Source organism: Zea mays, chromosome 6, assembly GCF_902167145.1.
Source record: "Zea mays cultivar B73 chromosome 6, Zm-B73-REFERENCE-NAM-5.0, whole genome shotgun sequence".
In the NCBI taxonomy this organism is placed as follows: Eukaryota; Viridiplantae; Streptophyta; class Magnoliopsida; order Poales; family Poaceae; genus Zea; species Zea mays.
In genome coordinates, this window is record NC_050101.1 from 167075125 (window position 1) to 167097160 (window position 22036).

General features: G+C 47.3%; 4 protein-coding genes across 5 annotated transcripts; 1 reads left to right on the forward strand and 3 right to left on the reverse strand.

Annotated features, from left to right (window-relative positions):
* Positions 1–3248: 3248 nt before the first annotated feature.
* LOC103630534 (uncharacterized) lies at positions 3249–4619 on the reverse strand. The gene is made up of 2 exons (XM_008651587.4): positions 4329–4619; positions 3249–4199 (listed from the first exon to the last, which is right to left on the reverse strand). The coding sequence occupies exons 1-2, from the start codon at positions 4489–4491 to the stop codon at positions 3505–3507; spliced, it is 858 nt and encodes a 285-aa protein (XP_008649809.1). The 5' UTR covers positions 4492–4619; the 3' UTR covers positions 3249–3504.
* Positions 4620–7006: 2387 nt separating this feature from the next.
* LOC103630536 (putative receptor-like protein kinase) lies at positions 7007–10572 on the reverse strand. The gene is made up of 7 exons (XM_008651588.4): positions 9589–10572; positions 8768–8908; positions 8539–8669; positions 8237–8447; positions 7920–8151; positions 7693–7843; positions 7007–7598 (listed from the first exon to the last, which is right to left on the reverse strand). The coding sequence occupies exons 1-7, from the start codon at positions 10442–10444 to the stop codon at positions 7254–7256; spliced, it is 2067 nt and encodes a 688-aa protein (XP_008649810.1). The 5' UTR covers positions 10445–10572; the 3' UTR covers positions 7007–7253.
* Positions 10573–14374: 3802 nt separating this feature from the next.
* Positions 14375–16353, forward strand: LOC100275468 (uncharacterized). Its single transcript, NM_001149533.1, is given in 2 exon segments — positions 14375–15002; positions 15782–16353. Coding segments are annotated over 2 exon segments (576 nt in total). The 5' UTR covers positions 14375–14505; the 3' UTR covers positions 15861–16353.
* Positions 16354–18328: 1975 nt separating this feature from the next.
* LOC100285511 (indole-3-acetate beta-glucosyltransferase) lies at positions 18329–20033 on the reverse strand. 2 transcript variants are annotated; one of them, XM_008649743.4, is made up of 2 exons: positions 19437–20033; positions 18329–19358 (listed from the first exon to the last, which is right to left on the reverse strand). In XM_008649743.4, exons 1-2 carry the CDS (start codon positions 19939–19941, stop codon positions 18481–18483), a joined length of 1383 nt encoding a protein of 460 aa, XP_008647965.1. In that variant the 5' UTR covers positions 19942–20033; the 3' UTR covers positions 18329–18480.
* Positions 20034–22036: the final 2003 nt, after the last annotated feature.

The following is a 22036-nucleotide window of genomic DNA, read 5'->3' on the forward strand; positions in this document are numbered from 1 at the left end:
GAAGGGGTAACCCAAGGTACTTCCCGGGTAGGCTAGTGTAATTGTCAGGAAACACATCCATTAGCGTTGGCCATAATGATGCTGGATATCGAATTGGGAAAAATTATGTTTTGTCATAGTTGATCTTTAGCCCTGAACACCCCTCGAACGCGTTGAGGATCCCTTTCAGCACCTCCAAGTCTGATTTGTCAGCTCTAACAAATACGCCTGCATCATCTGCGTAGAGAGAGCACCGAAGCTTAGCCCCTCTAGGCAGCACCTGTCCAAGCAGTCCATCGTCAGTGGCCTTCACAATCATCCGATGCAGCGGATCCATCGCTAAAATGAAAAGGAAGGGGGATAGAGGGTCTCCTTGTCGCACCCCACGCCTGTGTTTGATTGCATTTGAATGTTGCCCATTTATAATTATTCTTGAGGAGGAGGATCCCAGGATGTCAGCTACCCAATTGCGCCATTTCTGGGAGAACCCGCCGGCTCTTAGCACATCCAGGAGATATGCCCAATTCAGGGTGTCAAAAGCTTTAGGGATGTCGAGCTTGACAAAGAGAGTTGTGTGTGTTCTGTTCGTGGTGTGGCTAAGATATTATCATACAGGGGCGAAGCTAGGTTGTATCTAGCGGATGCAAATGCACCTCCTAAAAATGTAAATTCTATAGATGCAGTTAAAATTTCATCATATATGCATCCCTAGAAAAAATTAGTATGCATCCACTAGACCAATTGCACCCTCCTCAATTTTGCTCTAGCTTCACCACTGTTATCATACAGTCGTAGAAATGATACGATCATGCATGTACTCCTGTTTAGGAGAGCTTCTCTTTAGGTGCAGCACCCACACCGTGATATTACGGCTCCTTTTTGGAAGAGCTTCTTCAATGCTCTAGACCAGGTGGAGACACAAAAAATACTGACATTTTTTTTGTTGGCCCGTACTTTAACTTTGACCCACATTAATTCCAATTTTGTGCCCCATGTTATTTTTTACTTTTCCCCGCTACGTTTGGTTTGGTTTTTCTACACCACGTTAGATGCAGTTCGTTTTTATCTTAATCTATATAAATTTAAGAGAATTAGATAGGTTTAAATCCATAGTAAATTAAAATCTTTTAAAAAATTTCTACCCGTTTAATCCATATGGCCGAAGGCCTTAGGTTTTCGCCGAAAATATGGCCTTTGCGCGATAAAAATCATGGCCCGAGTCCATGAACAGTAGGAAAATAGGAATCCCTCTGAAAAATTGTGTTTCGAAACTAGCCCTTAAATAAAAAACTAGTCGGTTGCCCGTGCGTAGCGACGGCTTACAACAATACCCACGTAAACTATCCATAAAAAAAATTCAAGATTTTTTATTGATTGTCTCCGCTCTGTATAAAATATTTTTTGATTTGGCTAACTGATGTTATTGTTTACTCCATACAAATATGTCTTGATACAACACGGCCAATGAAGTGAGCGGTTAGAAGATAGTTCACAACGATTGACTGAATGAACAAAGATTATAAAATGACATAATTCCATCATACAAAGACCAATTAAGAGAAAGTTTGTGAGATCAAGTTTATAAAATAAGTCCCATGAAGTCAAACTTATAAAAAAATAGATCAAAATATGGAGTGATTGCTAAAATCAGGCATCAATAAAAATTGGATGCACTCCATATAAATTACGCTACTTCGTAGCAATTACTAACGTTTAGAACCAATAAATAACCTTTCATTTTGTTGTTAGTGTGACAAATCATTGCTGCTCCATCCAATTCAACAACCTCAAACACCATGTAGTCTATTGCGCCAATGTGGTCTCAGAAACGACCTAATGCTTGCAGAGCAAAGAACGTCGTGCAGTGTTTGGGCTGTAGCCTCGGCCCTTAGTGCTGGCCCGGCCCGACACGATTATTTTTTTATTTTACAAAAAAACGTATATACCTATATACAGTTTATATTCAATATTAAAAACATCTTAGCGTGATGTTCTACTGGTTAGACAGTTTCACCCAGTGTCTCCCGCCCTTCTTCCATCAGGGACGGGCTAATGGGCTGGCCCGACACAATTAGCATGCCGTCATGACGTGCCTGTGTCATAGTTGTCGTCCACGTGCATCTAGCCCATGTCGGACGTCGTTACGCTGATTTAATTAAATGGATCGACGGGCTAACGGGCTGGCCCGACACAGTTAGCAGGCCGACATGACGTGCCTGTGCCATAGTTGTGGTCCGCGTGCATCTAGCCCGTGTCGGGCATCGTTTGGCATCTATAGACGTGCAGCGGATTAATTTGAAATATCTGTGAGGGGTTATTTGTAAAAAAAAATGTCCGCGTGCATCTAGCCCGTGTCGGGCATCGTTTGGCATCTATAGACGTGCAGCGGATTAATTTGAAATAACTGTGAGAGGTTATTTGTAAAAAAATAACGCACGACGTGTGCTTTAAGTATAATATAGATATAGATTATGATTAGGACAAATTTTAGCCAAATGCACTCTGTTGAATTCGCTCTAGCTTCATCATTGACCCACAAGATCTGGTAAACTGGCCTACGATACGAGAGGAGCATCCGAAAGTGAGGATGAGTCTGTCTCTTTCTTTGTTTCTTAAGAGAGGAGCATCCGAAAGTGAGGATGAGTCTGTCTCTTTCTTTGTTTCTTAAGTTAGGCTGTGCGCAGAGGAGAGCTGTAAACGTTACGCTATGAACATAGAGTAACACTTGGAGTAAAAATCTTCTGCAGCCGCTTACTGGATGTCGTGCGCTACCATCGAGTAGACCCGTCCAAACGCTAAATACAGCGCATCCCGCTCGCATGCGCTAAAACGAGACGGGGGTGCACGGCTCCGCGCGTCACTGGGTGAATGGTCTATCCACTGTGCGCGACAGCGACCCGCCGACGATGGATTTTTTTTGGGATAAAAAAGTGTGGGAAAAATGATAGAATATGTGGTAGTTGGTATAGGGTAGATATTTAGGGTGAATATGAACGCGGAGTATTATAGGATAGAGTAGAGAATCTCGCTGACCAGGATGAAATATTCTTTTTAGAGTAGAAATTTAGGGTTCCATGAGTACGGATAGCCTTAGTACTCCTGTTCTTGTTCTTTTCATATACTCCGGTAGTCCTGTTCCTGTTCTTGTTGCAGTTCCCAAAAAAATACCACCTGATCCTCAAACCAAACGCACACGCACTATTGCACGCACGAACAAATGGCTGAATATATATCTGAAGCAACTAAAACATCACAACCATCTTGCGCACAGCATATATCAACCATATTGGCAAAAAGTTAATTTCGGTAGTATTTCATTTCATGTTTCGTATCATATTTCACATCCAATTAACCTTTGCAGTTACGGAGTGACCACATACCAACGTTCATTTGATCGTCCTTTCTGACGCAATCCAAGTCATAGTAAGCCACACCAACCCATGACCACAACAGGGTGAATTCTGCAGAAGAAGATGGCTCAATCTGCCATCGTCAGAAAGAGACCTCACCTCACCAGTCAGTCAGTCACCATGTATCGTCCGCAGCCGCTCTGGCGTTGGTGCGCACGCGCTCGAACGCCTCGACGGGGACCGTGAGCGTCCCGGCGCGCGCGCGCCACCGGGCGCCGTGCCGCGCCACCTTGCCCGACACGTCCTCGACGGCCTTGAGGAACTCCTTTGCCTGCGCAGGCGCGAGCACCTCCCTGGCGGCGGCCTCCACGGCGCGCCACCGCAGCTTGTCGGCCCTGCGCGCGGCGCGCGCCATCTTGCACATCTCCTCGGCGGCCGTCTCGGCGACGCGGTCCTTGGTCTTTTCGCACGCCAGCTTCATGGCGTAGGTGGCCTTGTACTCGGCCACCTCTTCGTCTAGCGCGGCCTCGCGGGCGCTCAGGCGACGGGCCGCGGCGGAGAGCGCGTGGCGGGCGTGTACGGGCAGGGACGGGAACAATGCAGGCAACAGCGCCACGAGCATGCAGGACGGGCGGAGGTCCCCGCCGAGCCAAGAGAGCGCGGACACGGCGAGCGGCGGGTCGTCGGGGCGCGCCACCAGGCCGGGGACGTCGCGGGGGCGGACGGGCGGGCCGGCGGCCAGACGGTAGTAGCGCTCGCGGAGGCGGGCGAGGTCGGCGGTGATATCCATGGCGGCCGCCGCGTTGTCGCTGTCGCTTGAGTCCGAAGACAGGAGGCGGCGGTGCGCCGTGGGGTCGGAGGCGCCGGGGGCTGACGACCATGGGAAAACAAGATGGTAGAGAATTAGACAGCAAGACCACGAGGATTGGTTGGTTTGAGGCCAAGAATCGATGAAAGAACACCAAGAACCCAATGGTTGAAGCCAGAAGGATTACTTACAGCAGGGGATGAAGCAGGGGAGGCAGGAGAGGAAGCCCTTCTCCTTTTTCTTCTCCTCTTTCTTGGCGCTCTTGCCCGCGCCGCCGCTGCGGTGGTACCCGGCGTCGTAGCCGAAGTAGAAGTCGTCGGCGTCTTCGCCACCCAGGGGGCTCAAGAACGGCATCGCGGTATTGGATGCGCCCAGCCCTGCTCTTCTCGCCCGCAGAGAAACGTGCTGGACTGCTGGTGGATGCAAGATGTTTAACGGCGCCCGGCCCAGCGGTGAGACGAGACGCGAGGAGGTGCGATGGCAGTATGGCACAAAGGAGCGTCTCACCGTATCTTCTGCTCCTTCTACTTTATACTAGGCTACAGGAGATTTGATGCCAATAATCTCATTGTTCTAATAAGGTCCTGTTTAGGGCTTGTTTTGGATCTATCTGGTAAACCATTTGTCGGATAATTTTAGCATCTTAGTCTTCAATCAGACAAGCTATAAATTGGACAGTTATTTGTCCATTAGCCATTTGACCATGTTAATAGGTACTAATAGATTATAAAAAGAGAAAAAAAATACGATCTCTCTATCCTCATCGGTTTCTTTACTATCTCTTCTGGCTAATTAAGCAAGACTACAAATATACCCTAGCTAATTGTTTCCGCTAGCAAACAATTAGTTGATCTAAAGAGGGCCTTAGTTTCTTTAGTTTTGGAACTAAATTGTAGTCTAACTTATTTAGTTGCACGGACAAAAAATTATTAAAACACCTGAAAAAGGGCAACATTGTTTTGCACTATATATAGTATTGCTTGTAGAGTAAAGTTTGAGACACTCTCTCTATCCTAGTATATAAGGTGTAATCACTTTTTATTCTAGTTCCATATTATAAAGTGTGTTTTTCCTAAGTATATACGTAGATCAATGCAATAGTATAGAGAGAATTAAAAAATGTTTCTTGGTCTTTGAACCAGTAATAATTACGCTATATATTGAGACAGATGGAGTAGAAGGTGGGATAAAAGATGGGATAGAAGAGTTAATGTTGATGGAGGTAGCCTTCAACTATCTCCGGTAGGCTCTCTATCTCATTCACTATTTCAAACTCCACTCTGTAAATAGTGCAATCTACAGTGAAAACAGTACTTTGCACGGTCGTTTACACGGTCTGTTGGATATGTCTTTAGAGTATAAATAAGGTATAATAAAAATGTTGAGTGAAAAGAGGTAGAAAACTATTTTTATACAAATAACACTCTAAGTAAAAGTCGCGTTTGAATTCCCGAACATTATTACTTATAGGACGACCTTTAGAAATATTTCTGAAATACTCTAAAAAAGTTATTTTCATCCAATCTATATTGTTCATGACTAGTTAGTGCCGATACATAAAACCTAAGGCTGTTTGATTAAGGTCCGTAGCTTGTCATGGCCCATGCGCGGTGACACCGTGAGTGTGGTGTGGCATCAAAAACCAACGCCACACTCTATATTGAGCATCTAATTTATTTTTTTGTTGCCTCAACTTTTCCGAGGCATCATTTTATGTTGTCACTGATTTCAGGGTATGTATAGAAGCAAAAGGAATGGAAGGGCTAAATTGAATAGGAAGGAAAATTTAGTCCCTCTAATCTTTTCATTTTCCTAACACCCAAACAAGCCCTTAATATGGCTAATAGGGACGCGGAAGGCGGAACCGAGTAGCCCTTGAGTAATGTCAAAGATCGTTGTTGGAGCATCAACTCGCAATCATCCATCACAATAGACCCAAACCTTGCAAAAGCCTATGATATCTTGCCTATTTTGGACAGAGTCCAGGCACTGGGATCCTCTACAGACACTTCCCAAGAAGTAACTGCAAATGGATCATTGACATGCGGGTCCGATCTTGGTTTGGATCCACATGTCAGCGATGGGAAGTAACCGCAGAGGATTGATTTTCCAGAGTCTAGGGTGGCCCATATGTACATTGATATGAGATTGTAGGGGTTTAGTTTCAACTTTGATTATTAAAGATGGGTTACACCAATATATAAGGTTTTAGAATTAAGATCATCATCCTTGGGTGAACTCTTTTAAATAGAGTGAGAACAAAAAAGCGTAATTAGGTTGATGATAGCATGCGGTTCACTTAGTGTGCAAACTATGTTTGAATCCTTTGGACTTTAGGATGCTACAAATGGTATTAAAGCTGATCTTAGTGGGCATACTCGTGTAATCTATATTTGGAAGAGGGCTCCGATTACCATGACAAACATCGTTACGGTGACCCAATGAGGTTGCACACCTCTGTATAATTAATTGTATTTGTGGACAACAAAATTACAATATTACAACAAACATGTTGATGTTGGTAACGTGTATAGCTTAGAAATAAAGATAACTATAATTACATATGCAATCTATCTCTAAGCAGTATGAATATATATTTAACAACCTTTTGTTGTAATTCTCTATTTTCGTTTTAATAAAGGGAGCATATTCTATGTATAAAACTCCCTTCGTTTATAAACATACAAATCTAATCTGGGCCTTTCGTCCAAAAACATGAGGTCTTTTTTTAAAATATGCAGCTGGACCTACCTGAGAGAGGAGAGCGTGGAAAGTTTTTTTTTATATAAAACATACCATTCGTTGATTGTTGGACGCTAATGGTTCGTACCGTCCTATTGCCTAAAGAAAATAGACTTGGCCCACTTGGTCTTTTACAATATTCGTGCTAGTTGAATCAAACAAGCATGTCAGAGCTCATCTTTTACAAGCGTCTGAACAAAATCCCGACGAGAAGTTCCACAAACACTTTCCATGGGACAATTTCGAATACAAACTGTACTCCCGAATTCAAAACGAAGATTAAAAAAAACGAACACAAAGCATCATTGTTGTCCATCGATTGATCGGCGGTCCGGCATCCACGCCGATTCAGTGATTCAGTGACTCGTACAGCATCAACGAGGGTGCAACTCAGACACGGAAGCTTCGTTGATAGAAGGCTCCCGAGCTGCCGCCATGGGACCCTGGCGACCCAAGCTCATCCTCCGCGGCGGGTTCTCTGATGCCGTGACCGCGCGGCCGGGCACCGCGTACGCCGGCGCGGCGGGCGCCGGTAGCGTGATGGAGCGGCTGTTGAGCATGACGACGACCGATGCCATGCTGGGGCGGTCGTGCGGATCCTCCTGGACGCAGAGCAGAGCGACGTGGATGCACCTCAGCACCTCCTGCGCACGGAGACCCTCGTCGGGGCACCCCTCCAGCAGAGGCTGCACGCTCCCACGGCTCCAGTGCGTCCAAACCTGCCCGCCATCATGGCATCAAATCACGCACCATAACGATAAGGATACCAAAAAAAAAGTTGTTATGCGTTAAAAGATGGCTCCAGTACAGTACAAAGGTAAGCAGATCTTCAGACGGTCCCGAAGCATGCGTGTACGAGTTTCGGCGGCCGGTGACGATCTCGAGGACAAGGACGCCGTAGCTGAAGACGTCCGACTTGGCCGAGAAGATGCCGTGCAGGGCGTACTCCGGCGCCATGTATCCGCTGCAATTTTCGAAGACGTTCAGCATGCGTTTTCCGAGACTGGAGGCGCGCGCCAAGATAGATGCTGTTGACTTACTATGTTCCGGCAATGCGGCTGGTGTTTCCCACGCTGGAGTCGATGCTGAACAGCTTGGCCAAGCCGAAGTCAGAGATCTTGGGGTTCATGTCCGCGTCCAGCAGGATGTTGCTGGCCTTGAGGTCGCGGTGGATGATGGTCAGCCTCGAGTCCTCGTGGAGGTAGAGGAGCCCTCGCCCGATGCCCTCGATGATCCTCTGCCTCAGTCCCCAGCCCAGCTCATGCCGCCGTGCTGGATATGCCAGCTCAGTTTTATCAGTGGATGTGATCTGACTCTCAAGTGTACTACTGCTAGTCTGAATGAAGCAAGCAGTCACCGAAGATGATTTTGTCGAGGCTATTGTTGGTGAGGAACTCGTAGACGAGGAGCCTCTCGTGCTCCTCGGTGCAGCAGCCGAGCAGGCGCACCAAGTTCCTGTGCTGGAGCTTCGCCAACAGGACCACCTCGTTCTTCATCTCCACCTGCCCCTGCTGCGAAGTTGCTGACAGCCTCTTCACCGCAATGTCCTGCCCGTCCTGCAGCGTGCCCTGGAAGTCGCATAGCAGTCAGGTCAAAACCAGGCGCTTTAGAGCCGGTTAGTCAGATTAATCTTGTTGTCCCTGCAGGTTCAGAGTTTACTTTGTAGACTGGGCCAAACCCTCCCTCGCCGAGCTTATTTTCTTCCGAAAAGTTGTCCGTGGCAGCTCGTAGGGTGCTCAGATCATAGAGGAGAGACTCTGAGCTTCTCATGTCTTCTTCATCTTCGTGTACTGTTCACGAAAAGGGAATTCGAAAAACTCAAGCCTGAATGCTTCACCGCGCTGTTCTTTCTTCAACCGCAATAAGGACATGGTTTCAGCACACTTACCGCTGCTTGCAACCTGCACATGCTTGTGCAGTTGTCTGTTCCTCCTGCAGAGGAAGAGGAAGACAGCAACTAGCAGCAGCAGCGCGACAGCGACAGGAATTGCTACGAGAAGAGCTGTCCGGACCGTGTGACTGCTGCTCCCTGCACGAACGGTAGACAAAATTGAAGAATGGACAAAGCTGTCACTTGGCTTTAATCTAAATAGCTTCTACTGATTCTACAGTGTTTTGTTTTTATTGATTACAGCTGCAGCCCTTTAGAAGGGTTGGCTTTAATCCGAAGTGCCCGTTTAGCCTCGTCAAAGACGCTAGCAAGTCCAAAAGAACAGCAGCACCGTCTTGTGGCAGCCGCAGAGTTCAGAGGTCAGAGCCACAGCGTCAACTATCAAACATCAAACGCGTAAGCCGGTAAGCCTAAGGAAAGTGACAGGACTACGGATCTCAAGTCCTAGAACCATTCAACGTTTCGTCGCCGTGGAAATCTAAGTGTACCACAGAAAAGAACACCTTTTTATGTTTTTCTTTAGCGTAATAAACTAATAATAGAGAAACAGATCTCATGTTCTGGAAAAAGAAGTTGCCGGTGGAGTCAGCTTTCAAATTAGGTTGCCATTTTCGTCCGGTTTGAAGAAGCAAAGATTGAAACGAAAATGTCCAAAATCAAGAAATAAACTAGTAGAAGTGGTCCCTCGACGGTGGACACCAGAGGTGTGTGCCTCACGGACAGTGGACAATGGACACGTTAACGGCGGCTTAACGCGGCAAGAGTCGCAAATGTGGACTGAATAAAGGGACCGAAGACGTTGGCCGTTGTTGACTCACCGGTGTTTCCGTCCACGGAGTGCCCGCTGCCGTTGGTCGGCCCGCCTCCGGGGACGGGGGCCGCGGCCGGCGACATGGCCTCCTGGGCGCCCAAGGCGTCGTAGAACGAGTACACCTCGAACCGGATGGAGCAGCTGCGGGCGATGACCCGGCCGCCCTGCTTCCCGTCGCAGCAGTTCGGGATGAACGCGACGACGCCGTCGAGGCAGCGGTTGCAGTCGTCGTCGGCGAGGTCCCGCGTGCACTGCGCCATGCCGTAGACGTTCGCGAAGGGCGAGACGGCGGCCTTCCCGGCCGCGAACATCCGCGGGGACGCGAACGCCGCCCGCGCCGTGAGGTTGCCCATCAGCGCGCCGAGCCGCGTCCTGAACTCCTCCGGCTGCGTCGCGTTCTGCGGGTTCCACGCGCAGAACCTCACCGACGCGTCGGCCGCGCCCAAGAAACTCGCGTTGGAGTGCCGCAGCAGGCACTCGTCGTAGATAAGCATGGCGTCCTTCTGGCCGGGGCAGGTGGCGGCCATGTGCCGCGCAGCGCCGTCCAAGCACGCGAGGCACGTCGACGCGTTGACGTCGCCGCGGCACTGCGCGAGGCCGTAGGCCTGGTCGGGCGCGGCGCCTGTGAAGTTGTCGGCGAACCCGTACGACGCGGCCGCGGCGGCGGGGAGGGAGGAGAGGAGCGCGTCGAGGTTGGCCTGGAACGCGCCCCCGCGCGTGTAGTTCGTGTTGCTCGCGCACTCGGTGTACCACAGGTCGTAGGCTATGGTGGTTGCGGCGAGCAGGGACGAGCTGAGGAAGAGGAGGAGGGGGAGGAGGCTCCACATGGCTCCCAACCCCGGGGATGGCAATGGCAGCTGCATGCTACGGTGGAGGTTGCTGGCTCGCTTCGCTTGCCTCGCCTGACTCTCGTTGGCCAGTCTTGTATCCTCGTGAACAAAGGAAGGTAGACGGGAAAAAGAACAGAGAGAAAAAATGTGCTGATACAATTGAAGTTAAAGCAGCGTATGGCCCGACAGGCTTCGTAGGCCATAGTAGTAGTAGCTTTCACGTTCAGCCCGTTGGGCTCTACATATCACCATTTCCATTCGATGGGCTTACACGTAGTGGCGTAGTGCTCTCCAGCTCTCCTCCTGTCTGTTGCCTCTACCCGCGGCCCGCGGTGTCCGGCGTGTGCTGCCAGCCGTCTGCCCATCTCTCCATGTTTTACTAGCTCGCCCACGTGTGCTGCTATGATCCTGGAGACTGGAGAGGGAGACATCGACAGTGGTAGTATGCAAAGAGGAGCTTATTATTTTAAACGGTAAATATTTTTTTTTATAGAAGTAAAATAATTTTAAGAAAAAAAAAACTTGGAAGCCTAAAGCAAGAAAATACCATACACTAAGTCAAACAATAGTTTTATTAATACTCTTGTGGAGTATGAAACAGATGTTGCCCTTGAAGAATATAAATCACAACATATGTAAACTAAATCAAATATTAAAAATTAAAAATTCTAAGTTATAATATATTCATGAATGAATATTGAAGTCTAAAGTAGGGCATGCATGCCCTGGAAGCACGAATAAATTCATTGAATAACTTTATAGTGAATGACATTATCTGATTATGTATATCACACAATAATCTATCATTGAGTAGAGACTATCTCATAGAAGAGAATTGGTTTCATTGAAAATAGAAAGATCCTTGATGGGAGTAATCCATGAAAAAATTACTAGCCAATTCTTGAATAAAACATCACTCCCTGAAAATGATATAGACACGAGAAAAGCAAAGGAGGAATCATGAACATCATGCATGTGCCACACAAACACTTATAAAGTGCATATTGAAAATCTAGCAACGAAGTGATGATACCCTCGTAGAAAGTATAAGGACCGTGATGGTTTTGAATTGAATTATCCCCTAAATAACAAATTCAAGCTTGGATTTATTATTTAGGGCGGGTTTGGGAACTCATTTTTTTAAGGGATTTTCATTTTCCCAAAGAAAATTAGTTAACTTTTCCTCGGGGGAAATATAAGCCCTTGGAAAAACGGTGTCCACAAACTAGTCCTTGGTGGTGCAATCAAAATCCTGAAAGTTTTTTGAACATATAGTTTGAAAATCCACTGAGGAAGAATTATAGCTATTCAAACCCTAGCATAAGATTCGATGCACTCCCTAGAAGATATTAAATGTTATAACTTCTTTACCCCCATAATCGTCGGGAAAGATTTACTACCTCGAAGGATAAATTTGATTTGCAAAATTAATAACAGGTCATTTATGTATGAAGCATATGCCATTGTTTACACATATTATAATTTTTTTAAACAACGACGAGGCAACTTTTTAAAAAGATACGGTGTTGTGTTACTGCATGCCATTTATTAAGCACACATTTATAAAAAGGTATAATTTGAACAATAAAGTTTAAAGAAAATGAGAAGCATATTTGATTGAATCTATCTTGAAGGTAAATCACTTTCGAATTAGAGATTTGAGAGACATGTTTTTTTTGTTCTAAGGATAGCCATATCTAATTTTGCAAAACCTTTTAGCTCCTCTTGAAGTTGCGCTAATATGGCCGATGCAAATTTGGTCATTCTGCTCACACCCTTGGTCCCCTGTCCTTGCTTCCTAATCTCAGGGCTTATTTGGAAATTCAAATCTCTTTTGAAATTGAAGTAGGGCTTATTTGGAAATTCAAATCTCCTTCCTAATTGAAGTAGGTTGAGAAAGAAATGAACTATTCTTTCTCTCAGTTCTCTCCAATTCTGAAGGAGGTTTAAGTTTCCAAACCAGCCAAGGAGGTTTAAGTTTCCAAACCAGCCATGTGGCTCTGATAAATTGGCACCTCTGCAGACAACGTTAACCTTGCATACTGGAAATTGAAGTAGGTTGAGAAAGAAATGAATTATTCTTTCTCTCGGTTCTTTTCAATTCTGAAGGAGGTTTAAGTTTCCAAACTAGCCATGTGGCTCTGACAAATTGGCACCTCTACTGACAACGTTAACCTTGCATACTGCAGAGCGAACATATATTACAGGCATGCCATTCTAGAAAGCATTTTTGGTGTTCTGTTCTCATCTGGTGCCGCCTCAGCATTAACACGTACTTTGTCAACGCAGTCATTAGCAGTCCCGGTATACGCAAACACCTGTCGTTAATTCAGCCTTCAGTTCTTCAGAGACGTTTGACTCCCAATCCCAAGCAAGCACGCCATCGGTCGACCGTTCCCGTTCCGCGTTCGGGTTCTTCGGAGAATCAAACGCTGCATAGCCCTGTTGCGTCGGTCACCTTGTCTAGAAACCGTGTACCTTTGTCCTCTCTATCTGATGCGCCACTGTCACGGTGCCAAGTGCCATGTGACATGCACAGACAAAGAAGTACGTAGTGCACGTTTTAGCTGGCACGTTAGCATCAGACCTGTGTCTTTCTGATCCGTCATCGTCAACGCCCCCGGTCTAATGCCTTGATGAGTAGTTACACCCTGTTACGACCTAACCTGGCCGTCTAAGTACTCTGTACTTGCTTCAAACTCTTCCAATTTTGATGAAAAATAACGAACGCTACACTCCAGTGGTATAGTTGTAGACTCATGTACGACTACAGTTATCTAATGACTTATAATTATTAGTTTAAAACAACAGTCATAGATTAACAATGGTCGTAGTTCAGTTGCACGGCTAGATCGTCCGTGATAAATAAGCTGCTTCGATTAGTTTTCGATAAAGTACATGTAAATCACCGTCACGTCTGTAGGAATTTCACAGTCGTTTGATTCATAAAATATAACGTAAATGGCAACGATAATGATTACCAGCGACAATAAGTTTGAATAGCACGATATCAACTTATCGTGTGATATCTAATTACGGTTGGATTTAAACAAACATAGTTTAATGTTATCAGTTATCGTTCGCGTTACAAATATGTAAACCAAACAACACCATAGTTCAGTGTATTGTCGACTCTAGCACGCGAGAAATCGTTATCCAGTTATGTTCTTCCCTTCAACGTGCTCCTCTGGACTAATGGCTCTAAATTTTACACTATAAAAATTTAAGAACCAGATCATATTAGGGGGTCGGACTCTATTTCTATTTATTTTTAAATTAAAATTAATTAAGATCTCAAACGAATTGTGAAGAAATATTTGGGTCGTGGTCTATTATCACCCCTACCTGAACCACACCCATGCAAAAATGACGATTAAAGTTCAATTTATTTATCTTCTAGATTATATAATCTAGCGTAAATAAATTAAAGGGCAGACAAACAACACGGATTATTAAGTAAATTATATAATCTAGATACCTAGATTATGGTAATCCACAAACATCTTATTAGGTGTTTATATAATTCATAAGCTGGATTATATAATTCCCTAAGAAAACAAACAGTGCCTAAAGCGCTCCTCCAGAATTTTCGAGTGGCAAATAATGTTAAACAGAGTGTGAATGTGAATAGTAAGCCACAGATGTAATACATAAAAAAATGGCAAATACTATACAAAAGGTGCATCATTAACCATAGGCACAAAGTGATGATACAGCACATCGATCAGTTTTATCAGCACGCAGCAACCCTTCCCAAGAAGAAGCTTCCAAAACTGAAAAGGGAGAACGAACGCGCAAGGGCTGCGAATCCTGACAACCCAGTCGCCAGTTGCCACTCCCGTCCTTCTAGATGTCCTTCCGTGTCTTTTCTTTGCTTAACCCGGGGCATCGAAGCCCAGGTTAGCCGCCCACACGTCATCCTCCTCTATCTACAAAAGCGACGGCGCGGCACACCATCAGCCTCCCAGGCCAGGCACCGCTCCCAAAACCTCACGAGCAAGCGCGCGCGGCCACGAACACCATACGCGCTGCTCGCTCCCTGTCCCGGCCGTCGCCGCGCGAGGCGGAGAAAAGAGAGTGCGGATCGCCGATCCATGAAGGAGGCACTCGCGCTCGTGGGCAGCGCAAGGCGGCTGTCCGCGCCGGAGGAGGATGAGCTGCTGGGCCTCCTCGCGGGCTTCCCCGACGAAGACGGCGGCGGCGGCGGCGGCTCCGACCGCGAGCTCTCCTTCTCCGACCTCGTCGAGGCCGGCGCCAGGCAGGCGATCGCGGACGCGGACCTCGGCGCCGCCAAGGCGCCGTGCGGGGATCGCCCTTGGGCGGCCGTGGCGCTGCCGTCGTCGCATGAGGCCGCGGGCGCTGCGGCATCCAAGCAGCCGGCGGCGAGGCAGAGGGCGGCGCGGCGGAGCGGCGGCAGCAGGGGCAGCTGCGGCGGAGGCGGCGACGGCGTGCTGCTCAACTTCTACGTGCCGGGGCTTCTCACCAGGAGCATGACCGCGCCGAGGCCCAGCCGCGGGCCGCCGTCGCCCGGGGCCGTGCAGGGCGCGCCGGCGAAGCCTGTTGCCGCCGCCGGAAAAGCCAGCAGCAGCAGGTCAGTGCCCAACGCACGATCACACGCGGTTACAGATGTTTTCATGAAAGCTTTAAATTTCTACTGTTAATCGCTACTGCATTTCGTGCTTCTCTGTGTACCAGCAGAACTAGTCATGCGTACATGTGAATCCATTTATATAAAAAAAACATCAGCATCTGCAGTTAAGAGTCTGCAATTGACACTGGCAGTTGACTAGTCACTTAGATGACAAAGCGTTACTGACATTCTTGGATGATTTTTTTTTTGCTGGTACTCAAATTGGTTTGTTTGAAACGCATGCACAATTATTACGTTATGGAAATCAGGCCCTAATCCAGCAATATACTACTGCTGTACTGCATCTGCATGGTACCAATATATGTCCTCGTCAGTCACTTTTCGTTTGGTCAGCATGAGTGTATCTGAAAACCTGTTTTTTTCCAACCACATGCCGCTGAAAGTTATCATCGATGGATGCATTTTCCCCCCCTCGCTCCTCATGGGACCGGTATCCAACGGTTCCTCCATCCTTTTGACCTATATTAGCTTTGTGGAGTCAACAATGGAACAACCTACTATGACCTAATGACCATGAAAGTAAGGAAATCTGACCGAATTACACAGAACCAGTCCACCCTTGCCCGTCAGAAGCTTCTTCATTGACACATCTTTTCAGGAACAGTTCGATTGCTAAAAACAGTTTCGCATACTGTTCATTCTCCGCTGCTTCAGATTCGGTTGTGAATTGTGATATTATATGTGTACGAAGCTGACAGAACCGACACCCGATCTTTCAGGACGCAGACGGCCCAGGGCATCGGTTGCTGGCCGGCGCTGTGGGGACGCGGGCGCCGGCCAGCCAAGGCCTGCAGCTGAAGCTGAGAGACGACCGCCGTCGCGCGCCACCAATCGGAGTCCGGACTCCGGAGAAGCAAGCTTGCTTTCTTTCTTTCATGAGCTTTCGTTCTTGAATCTACAGCAGTCTACAACCGACCTCAGACCCCCTGCTACCTGCACCTCTGTAAAATAACGCCGTCGCCGTCGTCGCCATCTCCCTTTCTGGTGTGCGTGTGACGCAGCGATCTCTGTCGCAGCTCTTGACGTCTGAACCGTAGCTCCTCCCGCTTTGAGCCGGCGCGGGGCGCGGGCCTCACGTTCCAGCTGCCGCATTGCACGTGTTCAGAGAAAGCGAACAGAACAGAACAAAACCCGACCCAGACCCTGAAGAGTCTGAATGAGTGGCCCATGGCCAGTGAGACGCGCTGCTGCTGGCAAATCAGAGGAGGTGCAGTGTAGGCATCGGGGGGAAAAATGTCTTCTTGGGCTCGTGCTGCGGCTTCGTGCTTGTCAATCGTCTTACTACTGTTAATGTGGACTGTGCTGTGTTTTCCGAGCTGTGGAGAGCGCCTGAGACGCCACATCGCACGACGCGGCACACATGAGTACGTGACACATGGGTCTCGGAGCTCAGCGTAGCCAATCCGGCAGCCGAAACGACTGGTCGGTGTGCCAGCGATGGGACTACGACATGACGAGCGAGCGAGGCATCGATGTGCCGTGTCGTACGCTGCTGGCTTCCAGGTTCCAGCCCGGGGATGTGGCCGGTTTCCGCGGAGAGGCGCGTCCGTTTCTGGCGACCTGAAATCGGCCGTCTCGTCAGGGAGATAAATCGTGCCCCGTACTCCTTCCGTAGCATAGCATAATCACATAATTGATTGTTCATTGAATCATTGTTCTGTTCACCTCAAATCTACAAGTGCAATTGTTTTTGAGACGAAGTGGGCACTTCGTGCACCTCTCGAGTCTTGACTCCGTCGCGTCACGTCACGTCCAGTCCGATGCTGGGAAATACTGTTGCAAGGAAATCTGACAAGGACGATTCACCAACACGAACAAGCTGGAGCGGGGAGCCACCGTTAATCTGCTCTCTAAACTCTGTAAAGGGAACAATGCAAACAATCTTATATACATCTACATTTGCATTCCCCACAAGAGTAGATTTTTTGTATAGTTCAGTCTATGCACCCAGCAAGTAGCAAAAGGGTTTCTAGCTAGGTTGATTAAGTGGTCTGAGTAGCACTCTTTAAGTACTTAGTTCGAATCCTAATTGGAGAGAATTTCAGATTAAGTTTTAAAAAGTCACTTATTGGTTTTTTTGGTTGTGTGTATATAAGGAGGCGAACCCTAATGTAGGGGTTGGGAGCGCTTAAAGCACGAGTAAAGATCCGACTTACAAGGGCATACCCTCATGCTATATGAGGGACTAGCTTTCGTGATCTTTATTAGTCAGAGCTCCGATTGAGTTTCTTCTTAATGTAATATTGTGGGCCGGTCTTTCCCCTACTAGCCGAGTCTATGCACCTAACAAGTCTTGTTCACCAGCACCGCTTAGTTTTATCTCTTTCTAGTAGTAATAGATTATACGTTTTTTTACTACTAGAGACGAACAAAAGTGACCAGTGATGCTGAACTAAAGACACGGATTTAAAAGTCTTTTTATTTTGGATGTGGTGAAGGGTCGTAACCATTTTCGCTGTAGTTTATTGTGGCTTTAGTCCGTCCGCAACTGCGACTTATATAGTATTTTGTCTCTATGGATTGCAGCTACAATCCAAAGCTTGACACCATCCTCCACGATCAACAGATCATGCAAGCGCTCTCCTCCCCTCCCGCACTCTACGAATCCCTGAGGTTCTAGGGTTATCTCCAACTCTCCTATCACATCTTTTATTTTAAAGCTTTCTATAAGGTAAAACAATATTTTACATGATTATATACACATCTGTTGGCCACCGCCTAAAACTTCATTGTTGATTCGAGTGGCATGGATGGGGGTGTGGTGCTCATAAAGCTTTTTTGTACAATGATGATCAGGGAAGTCCTGAATAGAATGGTCAGCTCCCATGCTGCTGCTAGTTATGCGAAGCTGAAGACTGTCTACCAGAAGTACGCCAAGAAGCAGTTTCGGCGTGTACTCTGCAGACTGCACCCACTGGCTGCCCTTCCCGACCTTGTCTATAATTTTTTACTAGCTCACAGATAATGGAAGGAATTTGGTTGAGTTTGCTTTGAGTTTATACACTGCTTCGTCATTTTTGTACTATCGACTATTCACAATTACATGAATGCTTCGTGATTGACTGAAGCACATTTGTTTGAAAGAGAAATGAAGCAGCAATTGTTTCAAAGAACCCAGTGACCCACTTTCAAAGTTTTTTATTTATTTAAGAAAATGCTTTGTTACATTGTTATTGACTGGAACGTTTCCTTCTTTCGGATGATTTCACGAAGTGAATTTAAAAGAACGAAACTTGTGAGGTTTTCGAATGTTCTGAGCTTTCATATGAACAATTAAAAGAGCTACTTTCAATTGGATGCAGCAGCATGTTTATTGTTGCCGAAAGATTCTGCTAACATTCAGATATCACACTAACTCCGTGAGAATCGATCACAATTCACTGCAGCTACAGCTGACTCCGTTTGACATTCGGAGATCTCAACGTGAAACGAAGTTGATGAAAGACGTAACATCTTTCCACGAGGATCCACCCTCTTCAGACGCAGCCCGAGCCGCGTCCTTCCACAGTGTCACTCGCTTCCTCATGTCCTGGAACTCCGCCGCGTCAGGGCGCATCAGCCTGTCCACGGCCGAGGCTATCTCACCTCTCCCGATGACGCCGTCGGCGCGGGCCATGTCCCTGAGGCCGATGCCATTCTTCCACACCTCGGTGACGAGCCGGCTATTGGTCGGCTGGTCGAACGCGATGGGCAGGGTGAGCATGGGCACGCCAGCGTACACCGCCTCGAGCGTCGAGTTCATGCCGCAGTGGGTGAAGAACCCCCCGACCGAAGGGTGGCACAGCACCCTCAGCTGGTTCGTCCATGGCACGATGAGGCCGGCGTCGGGATCGCGGATCAGGCCTCGCACGCGGGAGCACGCGTCGGCGTCGCGGAGCACCCACAGGAACCTGGCCTTGCTCCCGGCCAGGCCAGCGGCGATCTCGTCGAACTGGGCGGCGGACACCGAGAGGAAGCTGCCGAGCGAGACGTAGAGCACCGAGCCCGCGGGCTGTGCGTCCAGCCACGCCATGTAGTCGTCACCGTCTGGGCTGGCCTTGTGCTCTTGCAGTGCCATGAAGGGGACGCAGGGCCCAACTGCGTACACTGGGCAGTTTTGCCTCATAGCGCCGATGGCGTCGCTCTCGAGCTCTTGGAAGGTGGTGAAGACGATACATTGTGCTTTCTTTACAGAGGAGTGGGCTTCAAGGATTTTGTCTAGAAGTAACGCATCGGTGTGTGTAGGCGCAAGATCGGCGAACCTGATTGATTTCGTGCCAGGAATGTAGTTTTCAACAAAACAAGAACCAGTGATATCTGCATAAAGAGCGCGAGATGAGTTTGCAGAAATGTTGACATGCCAAAGAAGAACAATGTTTGTACGAGTTGCGCAACTGCTAGTACCCGGAGACGCGCCGCCGCCGGCCGCCGCGGGTGGTAGCAGGTGGAAGTTGTACTGCACCGCGAACATGGTGGCGCTAATCGGGCACATGATGCACACAGGCACGCCCCTCCGCTCGCCGACGCCTACGGTCCACGGCACGAACATGTCGGCCACAATAGCCGCGGGCGCCGGCGGCGCGAGCCTGTCGAGAAGCTGCTCGAACGGCGACGCCATCTTGGTGTACACGGCCTCCATGAAGCCGACCATGTCGTTGGCGCGGCCGTGCTCGGAGGGGATCACGTTTGGAATGGCCTCAAAGCGAACGCGCAGGCCGAGGTCCGGCAGCGCCGCCGGGGCGCCGAGGAGGCTGAGCCACTCCTCGGTCACGATGATGGTGATGGTGACGCCGTCTCGAGCTGCCAGGAGGCGGCATAGGTTCAGCATCGCGTTGACGTGACCACGGCCCGGGTACGGCACGGCCACGATGTGGCAGGGCGCCGCCGCCGTGGAGCCCATTGCTCCACCTGGTCGAGGCTAGGTAGCAACTAGTTAGGTACGCTGAAACCCTAAGGTGGTCATGTGAACTATCCGCCATTGGCGGTCCACTATTAAAGCTGGCCACAGCTGTCCTGCTAAATGGGTGTCCCAGGCAAATGGATCTCTTGCAAAAAAGGGCTTCGTCAAGGAGACCCACTGTTAGGGGTGAAAACGGGCGGATACGGACGGATATTAGCTCATCCTGTATCCTACCCTAATGTATTTAAAACGGATTCGGGATCGGATACGGATAATTAGAAACGGGACGGATACGGATACAGGGACCGGATATTTATCCGGGCGGATAAGTGACGGATACGGATATTATTTGATCGGATATCGGATACTTGTCGGATAATGCATTAATTGGTTATCAAAAAATATTCTTGTTCGACCACGAAATTGCAAGTAAATTAATACTAATAAGCATTTAATAGAAGATAATCTCAAGTTCCCACGTAAAAATGGTAAAGTGAAGTATTGATTATGTTGAAACTTGGATACTTAGAGTGATTTCACGTGTAACTCACGCAATAAATGGAAATAAAATAGAAGAAACGTTGACATCCTGTGGATTTTATGGTCCCATTATTTTTTATGACTATATGTGGCCATATGTTGTACCTTCGTATAATTTCATAGATTTCTGAGGCTATTTATACATTATTAATTTCTTTCTACATAAAATCATCAAAGTATAATTAAAATTCATAAATACACTAGTTTTGATCCAAAATTGCAAAAAGCTTACCAAAACAAATAAACATTCTATTCAAATAAAACCTCAAGTCGCCACATGAAAATGATAAGTGAAATATTAATTATGTTGAAACTTCGATACATAAAATGATTTCACATGTAACTCACGCAATCAGTGGGAGTAGAATGGAAGAAACACTAACATATTGTGGATTTTATAGTCCAAATGTTTTTGAGAACTATATGTGGATATATGTTGTGTCCCCGTAAAAATTCATGAATTTTTTAGGCTATTTGGTGTATTATTAATTTCTTGTTGTAGAAAATCATCAAAATACAATTCATAAAAATATTGTAGCATCGACCGAAAATTGCAAATAAGTTACCAATATTAATAAATAGTTTATAAAAAGATAATCCTAAGTTCCTACATGGATATAATCTTAAGTCCCCACATGAAAATGATAAAGTCTATTATTTTGATATAAATTTAGACATTATTTTAATGATTTTGGCCTAAAGATATGTTTAAACAAAAATGTGATGTACTACAAAGTTATAGATCTCTTCGAGCTCTACAATTTTCATATAAATTTTATCTTCATCCGATTTCATATGTAAAAGTTATGATTTTATAACTATATTATTTTGCAGAAAAAGAAAAAACGGGTACCCGAATTCCGGGTACCCGTATCCGACCCGAATATCCGGGTATTTACCGGGTAGTACTCGCTCCGTATCCGACCCGAATCCGAAGCCATACTATCCGGGTATTACCCGTATCCGTCCCGAATCTAAAAAATACCCGTATCCGTATCCGAAAAATGGTCCCGAATCAGTATCCGTATCCGGTACCCGTTTCGGGTACCCTACCCGTTTTCACCCCTACCCACTGTCCCCTTACTTGTTCATCCTTGTCGCTGATGTGCTGCAACAACTTTTGACTAGAGATTGCGTCATCCGTCATCCCCTAGCAGCACACCGACCGTGCACTGTACTTCAGTATGCCGACGACACACTTATCGTAGCAAGAGCAAATGAGTCGGCTATGGTGCGACTCAAGGAGCTACTCCGAAGTTTCACCCGGGCGACTGGTCTGGACATAAACTATACCAAAAGCACCTTGGTTCCTATGCATGTGCCTGCACTGGAGGTTGCTCAGTTTGTGAACATTCTTGGCTGCACCGAAGGGGCTTTCCCTCGGTCCTACCTTGGTCTCCCCCTCTCTAATGAGAAGCTTAATTTGGCTGCCTTCGCTCCCATCATTGCTAGTGTTGATCGCTATCTATCAGGGTGGTGGGCGAGCCTCCTCAATCACCATGGCCGCCTTGTCCTTGTCAATTCTGTTCTGGACAGCCTTCCTGTTTATGCCATG

Bases quoted from the DNA above. Each gene is read 5' to 3' on its own strand.
- LOC103630534 (XM_008651587.4), bottom strand. From the start codon at position 4,491: ATGCCGTTCTTGAGCCCCCTGGGTGGCGAAGACGCCGACGACTTCTAC. The intron at 4,200-4,328 runs GTAAGTAATCCT...CATGGTCGTCAG, and splicing joins CCCCTGCTTCATCCCCTGCT to CCCCCGGCGCCTCCGACCCC.
- LOC103630536 (XM_008651588.4), bottom strand. From the start codon at position 10,444: ATGCAGCTGCCATTGCCATCCCCGGGGTTGGGAGCCATGTGGAGCCTC. The intron at 8,670-8,767 runs GTAAGTGTGCTG...TTTCGTGAACAG, and splicing joins TGTGCAGGTTGCAAGCAGCG to TACACGAAGATGAAGAAGAC. The intron at 8,448-8,538 runs GTAAACTCTGAA...TGCGACTTCCAG, and splicing joins GGTTTGGCCCAGTCTACAAA to GGCACGCTGCAGGACGGGCA.
- LOC100285511 (XM_008649743.4), bottom strand. From the start codon at position 19,941: ATGGGCTCCACGGCGGCGGCGCCCTGCCACATCGTGGCCGTGCCGTAC. The intron at 19,359-19,436 runs GTTGCGCAACTC...CTCTTTATGCAG, and splicing joins CGCGTCTCCGGGTACTAGCA to ATATCACTGGTTCTTGTTTT.